At 58.9% G+C, this 8,874-nt stretch overlaps 1 protein-coding gene across 1 annotated transcript; it reads left to right on the top strand.

Moving 5' to 3' along the window:
• The first annotated feature begins 1,991 nt into the window (after window positions 1-1,991).
• On the top strand, window positions 1,992-5,788 carry LOC134562833 (Fc receptor-like protein 4). The gene is made up of 9 exons (XM_063420386.1): window positions 1,992-2,501; window positions 2,809-3,063; window positions 3,163-3,444; window positions 3,915-4,184; window positions 4,274-4,576; window positions 4,657-4,743; window positions 5,316-5,337; window positions 5,414-5,475; window positions 5,526-5,788. The coding sequence occupies exons 1-9, from the start codon at window positions 2,045-2,047 to the stop codon at window positions 5,645-5,647; spliced, it is 1,860 nt and encodes a 619-aa protein (XP_063276456.1). The 5' UTR covers window positions 1,992-2,044; the 3' UTR covers window positions 5,648-5,788.
• Window positions 5,789-8,874: the final 3,086 nt, after the last annotated feature.

The following is an 8,874-nucleotide window of genomic DNA, read 5'->3' on the forward strand; positions in this document are numbered from 1 at the left end:
CCAGAGCCACTGCTTGGGCTGCCATTGGCTTCTGTGCTTCTTGCAGGGCTGAGCAAGCCACAGGCAGGCCTTTTTCCCCCACACAATTCTCACCTGTGCAGCAGCTCTGAAGCTGCCACAGTCCAAGCCAAGGGGGCAGGGGGCACCCTCAGGTGCTGGCTGCCCCCTGGGGCTGGCCAGAGCAGGGCTGGCCAATGCCCATCCCTGTGCAGTGGGGCTGGGCCGTGGCTGGGCCCCACACTTGGATGGCCAGTGGCTTCCAGGAGGAGGAGTTGGGGAGCTCCTTCCTGCCTGGGGCTCCATTCCCCAGCTGCTCTTGCTGGCTCAGACCCTGCAGGGCACGAGTGAGAATGGAAAAGTCTGGAACCCTCCTGGAGCTGCCATTCCCCAGGAAGGGACCCCCTTGGCCACCATGTGTCCCCCTCCTTGGGACAGGATCCCCCTGGACAGGACGGCCTTGATGAGCCCCCCTAGGACAGAACCCACTCCCCCCGTGTGACCAAAGCCCAAACGGCCTCTTCCTTCTGCTGCAGGAGAGAGAAAGTGAAAGTGTTGGGGAGCACAGCCGGACACCCCCATCCCCCACAGCCCCCAAATCTCCTCCTGCAGCCCAGAACCCCTTTTCCCCTTCCCCAGTGTCCCCCCAACTCGTTCCCTACTCAGGAGCTCCCCGGGATCATCAAGCCACAAACTGAGATGCAAAACTGAGGAAAAATGGAAGGAAATGGAAATGAAGAGAGGGAAAAGCCCCTGGGGGGCAGTAGGGACACAGACCCAGAGCCCCTCAGAATCTGCCTGGGCTGACCCCCAAACCACGAGCATCTCGGGGGGCTGTGCTGCGCTCTGGGTCACCCCAAAATCTGAGGCACCCACGGAAGGAGCTGCAGCCCACGGGCCCACCCAGCCACTGCCCACCCTGGGACCCTCATGGCCCTGGGAACTCAGCATTGGGACCCCCATTCTTTATGTTCCCCTTCCCTGGGAGCCCCATCCAAGGACTGCCACTCCCCAAGACCTCCATGGCCCAGGGCCCCCATTCCCGAGTAATATTCTCCCCAAATTCCATAATCTGTTATCCCTTTTCACTTTCCAGGAACCTGATTGTCCTTGGAGCTGCCAATTCCCATGTAACCCCCCATTCCCCCACACCTCATCCCCAGGACCCCCCTCCCGTGAACCCAAATCCTTGGATCCAACGTTCCCCTGGGACTCCCATCGCTGAGTCCCCCCATCCCTGGGACCCCCATTCCCCTGAGCCCCCCACTCCTGAGAGCCCCATGTTCCACCATGTGCCACCCAGCCTTGTCCCCAGCCTTGTCCCCAACCTGTCCCCAACCTGTCCCCAGCTTGTGGCCACCCTGCCCCCACCAGGGGCCAGATACGCTTGAGGATGAGACCTGACCTTGCTTCCTTCCCCTTTGTCCGAAGAGCCACCACGCAGGGGACAGCAGCTCCTGGCAGCGAGTGACAGCCAGCCTGGATGGCCGGGGACACGGGGATGGCCGGGAAGGTGGCACTGCTCCTGTGGGGTGAGTGCCCCGGGCACAGACCTGGCACCCCGGGGATGGGCCCTGGTGAGGCAGAGAGCGGTGGGGAGGGGGCACAGGGGGTCTGTGGGGTCCCCTGAGGTCCCCAAGGCTGGCAGGGCCAGTCCATGGAGGTGACCGGGACTGTGGGGTGGCTTTGGGGACAGGAACAGAGGGACAGGAACAGGGGAACTGGGATGTGGGGACAGGAACAGGGGGAGAGAGATGTGGGGACAAGGATGTGGCTACAGGCACCTTGGGGCTGGGGCAGCAGTGGGGACAGGGACAGGGGCACAGGGAGGCAGGGACAGGGACAAGGGCCACGTGCCATGCAGATGGGGCATGGGGACAGGAGCCATGGGAATGGGATCACGGGCACAGGGCCATGGGGATGTGGCTGTGGGGACAGGTGCTGTGAGGATGGTAGAGGTGACCTGTGCCAGCATGGGGTGTCCACAGTGTCCCCATGTCTTGCCTCAGCCCAGGGTGACCGAGGTGTCCCTGTCCTCAAGACCTCCATGCTACACCAGTGTTGCACTGGGGACAGTCTGGGGACAGACACCACACCTCATCCCCCGGGTGCCACTGTCCCTGCAGTGCCACCCCCACCCAGCCCTGTCCCTTCTCCCTTCCAGCCCAGACCCTCGGCCTCCCTGGTGAGTCCTTGGGGGATGCCGTGTCCCTTCCCTGCTCTCCCCAGCCCCGTGGTGGCCCTGGCAGGCTGGTGTCCCCTGTCACCCGCAGGTGCCCAGACCACCCAGCTCCTGGTGCAGCCCCCCTGGACACCAGCAGTGCTGTGGGACCGGGTGACACTGACCTGCCAGGGCTTGGGGACCACCGGTGCCACCACCTGGTACAAGGACGGGCAGCGATGGGGGCAGAACAGACGAGACCACGTCACTGTCACCGAGAGTGGCACCTACACGTGTGACAGACCTGGCAGTGGACGCAGCCCCCCTATGAGAGTCTTACAAGGTGGGGAAGGATCTTAAATGTTTACAGTGTCCCCTGAAAGGTCTGGGTGGGCTCCACTGCATGGGTGGTCTCACACCCTTCATGTGGCCAGAGCCTGTCCCCTGCACACAGGGACATCCCAGTGCATCCCAGGGCATTCCAGGGGGATGGGACACCCATGGGGACACCTCTGCCACGGGGTTGTTCCTGCTGTCCCTGGGATCCTCCTCTGCAATGGAGACTCCACCCAGGTGTCTCTCATGCCATGGACCCCCACCTTGGACCTTTCTCGAGCCCCTCAGTGCCATGGGACCCTCCTGTCCCACAGATCTGCTGGTGCTGCAGGTGCCAGCACGGCCACTGCTGGAGGGGGACACGGTGACACTGCGCTGCCGGGGCTTGCGGAGTCTGCCGGTCTCCAAGGTGAAATTTTTCCGAGATGAGAAAGATCCAGGAGGGTCCTTCGATGGCCCCAAGCTGTCCCTGCCCCCTCTGCAGCTGCACCACAGCGGCCGCTACCACTGCAGGGGCTGGGTGATCTCCCGGCAGTCACAGTCAGCGCCGGTGGCAGTGACAGTGCACGGTGAGCACCACCACGGCTGGAACTCCAATATCCTGACAGCCCCAGAGCCACTTCCCAGAGGACTCAGAGTCACAGTCCTCCCCTCCCCTCTCTTCCCAGAGCTCTTCTCGGTGCCGGTGCTGGAGGGTCCCCCTGAAGTCACCGAGGGGTCCCCCCTCAATCTCAGTTGCCTCAGCACCCCCAGCCCCCTGCGGCCCAGAGCCCCCCCCCTCCTGCACCTCTTCTACCGGGACGGGCAGTTGGTGGGGGGCCCGCAGGGGTCCCCACAGCTCCTGGTGCCCGCCGTGGGGGTCTCCCACTCGGGGAATTACAGCTGCCAGGTGTGGTCTGAGGAGGGGACCGTGCAGAAGAGCAGCGCCGGGATCGGCGTCACGGTGCGCAGTGAGTGCGGGGATGGGCACGGGGAGCCCCCACAGCCCTCCCAGCTCCCCCATCCTTGCTCAACCCTCTGCCTGTCACCCTGCATTCCATGGTCTGTCCCTGGGCCCTCCCACCACCTTCCCTGGTCCCTGCATCCCTCACCAGGTCCCCTCGCCCCTCCCTGGGTGCACCTCTCACTCTCTGAGGTCCCTCCATTGTCCACAGGTCTCACCATCCCTGTCTGGGTTCCCAGAACCTTCCCTGTGGTTCCCTTCAACCCTCTCCATCTGTCCCCTGCCTGAATCTCCCACCCTTCCCTGGGGTCCCTTCCAGCCCTTCCCAATCCCCTCCCCCATGTCTGGGCTGTGTTCTTCCTTACTGGGATCCCCCAACCCTTCCCTGATCCTCCCCCTCCCTGAGTCCTTCACTGCTCCCTGGTGTCCCCTGCTCCTCCCATGTCCCCAGTCCCTCCTGTGTCCCCTCTCCTACAGGGGTCCCGCCCTCGGGGGTGTCCCTGTCAGCACAGCCCCCCGGGGGACAGGTGGCACTGGGGGACCACCTGGTGCTGAGCTGCATGGTGGCCGCAGGGACAGGTCCCCTGTCCTTCACCTGGCACCGGGGGGGCTCGGGGGCACCGCTGGGCACCGGCCCCCGCCTGGAGCTGTGGGACATTGGGGACAGTGACAGCGGCCACTATCACTGCCGGGTCAGCGATGGGGACAGCGTGGCCGAGAGTGTCCCCCTGAATGTCACCGTCCTGGGTGAGCGGGACCCTCGGGCTGGGGGTGACCCTACCCACGGCACCTCCAGCCAACCTCGCCCAGTGCCAGCCCTGTCTGTGTCCCCACAGTGCCCGTGGCCAACGCCACCATCACCCCCGGTCCCCTGTCACACCAGGTGCACACAGGTGACCCCGTGACCCTGCGCTGCTCGGTGCAGGTGGGCTCAGCCCCTGTCACCTTCACCTGGCTGCACAACGGGCAGGAGGTGGCCCAGGGTCCCATCCTGGAGCTTGGGAACGTCACTGTGGGACATTCGGGCACCTACCAGTGCGTGGCCACCAACCAGCTGGGACAGGACGGGCACCGCGTGTTCCGGGCACTCAGCCCCGAGCTGGCCCTGCAGGTGACCCCTGGCTCACCCTGGGTCACAGGTGGGGTCACACGGGGTCCCCGGGGTGTTCAGGACCCCTGGAGTTCAGAGTGACCCCATTATGTCCTCCTCTTTCCTCAGCAGTGGCTGTGAATGTGGGCAGGACCCTCCTGTTCCTGGTGCTGCTCGTGGCTGTCATCGGGGGCTGTCACTGCTGGCACCACTGGGGTCGGTGACAATGGCAGGGGATGGGGGTCCTGGAGTGAGGGGAAGCCCCCAGAGCGGCAGCAGAGACAGGGCAGAGCCCAGGGCCCCTGAGCTGGGGGAAACTGAGCCCACAGTGACCTTGGCTGGGGGTCCTGAGTGTTGTGGGGGGAATTTGGAGGGTCTTGGTTGGGCTCCAGGGGAATCCCTGGGTGAGCTTTGAGGAACATTGGGGTGGCACTAGGAGGGTTTGGGGAGCTCTTGGAGGGCCGTGCAGGGATGTTGGGGGATTTTTCAGGTATCCTGGGGTTGTTTGAGGGGTGCCCCTTCCTGCCGGGCTTGGGGTTTCAGGGTCAGAGGATTGGGGACACCGGGGTTAGGGGCACTGTGATGGGGCAGAGGATCTGGGGGGTTCAGGGGTGCTTGGAGTGTCTGCGGCGGAATCAGGGCTCCAGTGGGGATTTGGGGCTCCAGTTTGGAATTTGGGGTTCCAGTGGGGATATGGGGGTCCTGTGGGTGGTTGGAACTGCCAAGGCCAGAGAAAGGGTCAGGGGTTCCTGGGTCCCCACAGTCACCCCCTCCCCTTTCCCTTGCAGCAGCCAGGAAGCTCCAGGACAGGTGAGTAGGGGGCTCCAGCTGGGACTCCCCTTTTCCTCTCCCCAGACACCCCTTGGACCCCACCTTGTCCCCACAGGACCCCCCCGGAGGAGGGGGCGGTGCTGGACCCCCACATCGTGGGCACTGAGCAGGCAGGGGGTGAGTACAGGGGGGGACAGGGACACGTCACCCACGGGTGTCACTTCCAGGGCTCCCACAAGTGTCCCCTGACCCTGCCGCACCTTGGGATCCTCAAGTGACAAACGTGGAGCTGCCGGGACCCTACAAGGGACAGCGGGACCCCGGCAACATCTACGAGAACGTGCTGTGACACTGGGGGCACTGGGGGCACTGGGGGCACTGGGGGGCATCAATTCCCCTCAGGGGTCCCTTCTTCCTCTTCACAGCACCCCATGGGGCTCCTCATTCCCTCACCCAGTGCTGAGCACGCACAGGACCCTTTGCCCTCTGATTGTACCCAAAATGCAGCTTTTTGATTAAACTGAATGGGAAATAAATCCCACTCTTTAAAAGTTTTCAATGTTTAAGAAGGGATAAAGGGGACAGCAGACAGCTTGCTGAGTGCTTGGCAACTGCCAGAGGCACACGGTTATCTATAACAATTCTTCTTATTCACCTTTTGATTGTATTGGTGGAATACATATTCAAGAAGATGATACATATTCAAACATTCTTTCCAGTTTATGTGTTCTGGGAATTCTTTTGCGTGGTTTGACCCTTGACTCGTTTTCTCAAAGTTTGTGCCTGTGCTGAATTTACCACCTTGGGCCACTGCCCAGGAGAACTGTCGTGCCCTCTGCAGACCTGGGGCAACCGTGACTCTTTCTTTGCACAGATGAAACTTGCAAAGCACTAATCCTCTCTTGAGTGAGATGAAAGGACAGAGTGAAAACACGTGGAGAGACAACATGAAGATATCAAAGTCAGCAGAGGAGGAGTTGAATCTTAGCCGGGAAGGGAAGGAGAAGATGCCTTGGCTTTAGGCTGAAAGTCTTTTGTAAGCCATGGTAATGGACTGGGATCTACTAGAGCATCCCTCTAAGTCATGGAAGGCATGGATAGGGAGATGAGAGTATTCAAATTGTAGATCTGAGCAAAGGCATTTGTGGTGAACTAAGTAAATATTGAAGGAGTTGTGATCTTGTGAGAACCTTGAACAGAGAGAGAGAGAGATGAGCTGAAGATGAAGATCTGCCCGCAGAGAGAGAAAAGATCTCTGTTCCTAGAGATGAAATAAACCTTTCCTTTTGAAATGTTCATCTTTAAAATGGTGCCCCATGAGTTTACACGGCCCATTATGCAGCTGTGGGAAGGCTGCGTGATACGGGAGGGACTTCACCAATGCAGAGTCCTGGGCGAGTGCTCTTGTGAGAATTAAAAAGCCACAAGAGAACTGTTCTTTCCTGTGGGGAAGTTTCCATGGCAGACCAAAAGAGACTTCTCTGTCAGAGAGAACTGCTGAAAGACTATTCCAGAGGTAGTAACTGACCTAAAGTCTAAGTTTTGTCTCTGGATGTTGTCAGAGTGAAAGAAAGGAGTTTGTGGGTAGGAGAGGAAGCGTTTTGAAGGTTTTATTCTGGTTCTTATCAATTTTTTCCTCTCTCTTGTAGTTTTGGTAATAAACCTGTTTTTATACCCTTTTCAGTTTTGAGCCTGCTTTTCTTTTCTGGAAACCTTACCTCACAGCAGAAAAAAGAGTAAATAATTCTAGTGGGCACTCAAACCACTACACAAATTGGTGCCATGACTCAGATAGAGAAATTGGAGAACCTGAAACCACTACAATGCCATACTGCAGATGAAATGAATTTATTTTATTTCCTCACAAGCCCCCTGTTCTGTGGTTTGACAGATCTTGGTAACGGAAGAGTCAGTGGTAAATTTCTCTTTGCATTCTTTCTTTTGATGTTTATTTACTTGGTTCTTTTCAATGTTATCTTATCATACAGCTCAGATACTCCACCAGTACATTCAATCAACATCAGGGCCATTTCACAAAATGATCAGAGTTATTCTCACCATTGTCAGTTAGTTACACAAATAAAGGCATTATTGACTTCTGCAACAGATAATGTTCTAATGCACAGTACATAGTCTCTATTTTGATATTTCACAGGGGTCTAAACTAATATATTTATCACACTAAAATATAGAATTTACACAGGGATTAGGGTAAGAAGGGTGACAAATTCAACTGTATCAAAATTAGTTAAAGCCTGATTACAAACTATATTATATCAAACTAATCTGCAAAAGCCAGTGTAATAACAAAAGGCAATGACTACATAGTTATTTTTACCATGGGGAAGGTGAATTGAAGGGTTTATTTGATGTCTCCTTATTCTGCTCTGATTTTGTCAGCAATACCTTCAATTCATATCTTGAATTGCGACGCTGTTTTTCCCATGACAGGATTTGATGAGTGATCTCTCCTGGTCCTTGTCTCAACCCAGGAACCCTTTGTTGAAATTTCTCTCCTCATCCAGGGGCAGAGGGCAGTGAGAGGGAGGCTTTGGTGGGTGCCGGCATCCGGCCACTGTCCATCCACGACAAGGCAGGAAGGAGGAGGAGGGTCCCAGTCAGGTTGTGGAGCAGATGGGTGTGGGATTTGCAGCACTTCTGGGGCTCTCTCAGCCCCTTGCTGAGAGGGACAAACTGATCCCTTGCTGCATTTCCGGGCTGCTTCCCTCACAGCTGCCCCTGCAGGGGCGGTTTCCAGCCAGCCCTGCTCTCCAAACCATCAAAGGCCCTCCCAGAGCCACTGCTTGGGATGCCATTGGCTTCTGTGCTTCTTGCAGGGCTGAGCAAGCCACAGGCAGCCCTTTTTCCCCCACACAATTCTCACCTCTGCAGCAGCTCTAAAGCTGCCACAATCCAAGCCAAGGGGGCAGGGGGGAGCCTCAGGTGCTGGCTGCCCCCTGGGGCTGGCCAGAGCAGGGCTGGCCAATGCCCATCCCTGTGCAGTGGGGCTGGGCGGTGGCTGGGCCCCACACTTGGATGGCCAGTGGCTTCCAGGAGGAGGAGTTGGGGAGCTCCTTCCTGCCTGGGGCTCCATTCCCCAGCTGCTCTTGCTGGCTCAGACCCTGCAGGGGACGAGTGAAAATGGAGAGGTCTGGAACAGGAGCCCTGATCCCTGCAGCTCCTGCTGCACCTTTGGAGTTTTTGCTACACTTCCTTTGCCACCCTGGGCTGTGCCTCCCCCGCCGTTCCAGCTGCCACTCCCAGGGTTCCTGCTGCAGCCCGTTTTGCCATCCGCAGTGGCCCCGTTCCCCGCTGCCCCCACCCCGTCAGGGAGGGAAGGAAGCTTCTCTCTCTCTCCCGCCGGCGGAGTCTCCGTTAACCACAGAGAGAGACGGCCGAGCCCGCGCCACAGCGCCCCCTGCAGCCACGGGGGAATCATCGCACCCACCCTGCCCGGCCGGGATTCCCCAGCGCCCCTGCCGGCCGTGCCCGGAACTGCACCCGAGGGGAAGAGCCTGTGGCCGGGACAGGGCTGGGCCTGGGTTTGGGCTTTGGTTTGTTGTTGCTGGCGGTGCT

This window comes from Prinia subflava, chromosome 31, assembly GCF_021018805.1.
Source record: "Prinia subflava isolate CZ2003 ecotype Zambia chromosome 31, Cam_Psub_1.2, whole genome shotgun sequence".
In the NCBI taxonomy this organism is placed as follows: domain Eukaryota; kingdom Metazoa; phylum Chordata; class Aves; order Passeriformes; family Cisticolidae; genus Prinia; species Prinia subflava.

What these genes read in the sequence shown, in the direction of transcription:
- LOC134562833 (XM_063420386.1), top strand. Translation starts at nt 2,045, where the DNA reads ATGCTACACCAGTGTTGCACTGGGGACAGTCTGGGGACAGACACCACA. An exon ending in CCTGAATGTCACCGTCCTGG is followed by an intron (nt 4,185 to 4,273) that starts GTGAGCGGGACC and finishes GTGTCCCCACAG; the next exon opens with TGCCCGTGGCCAACGCCACC. An exon ending in GCCAGGAAGCTCCAGGACAG is followed by an intron (nt 5,338 to 5,413) that starts GTGAGTAGGGGG and finishes TTGTCCCCACAG; the next exon opens with GACCCCCCCGGAGGAGGGGG.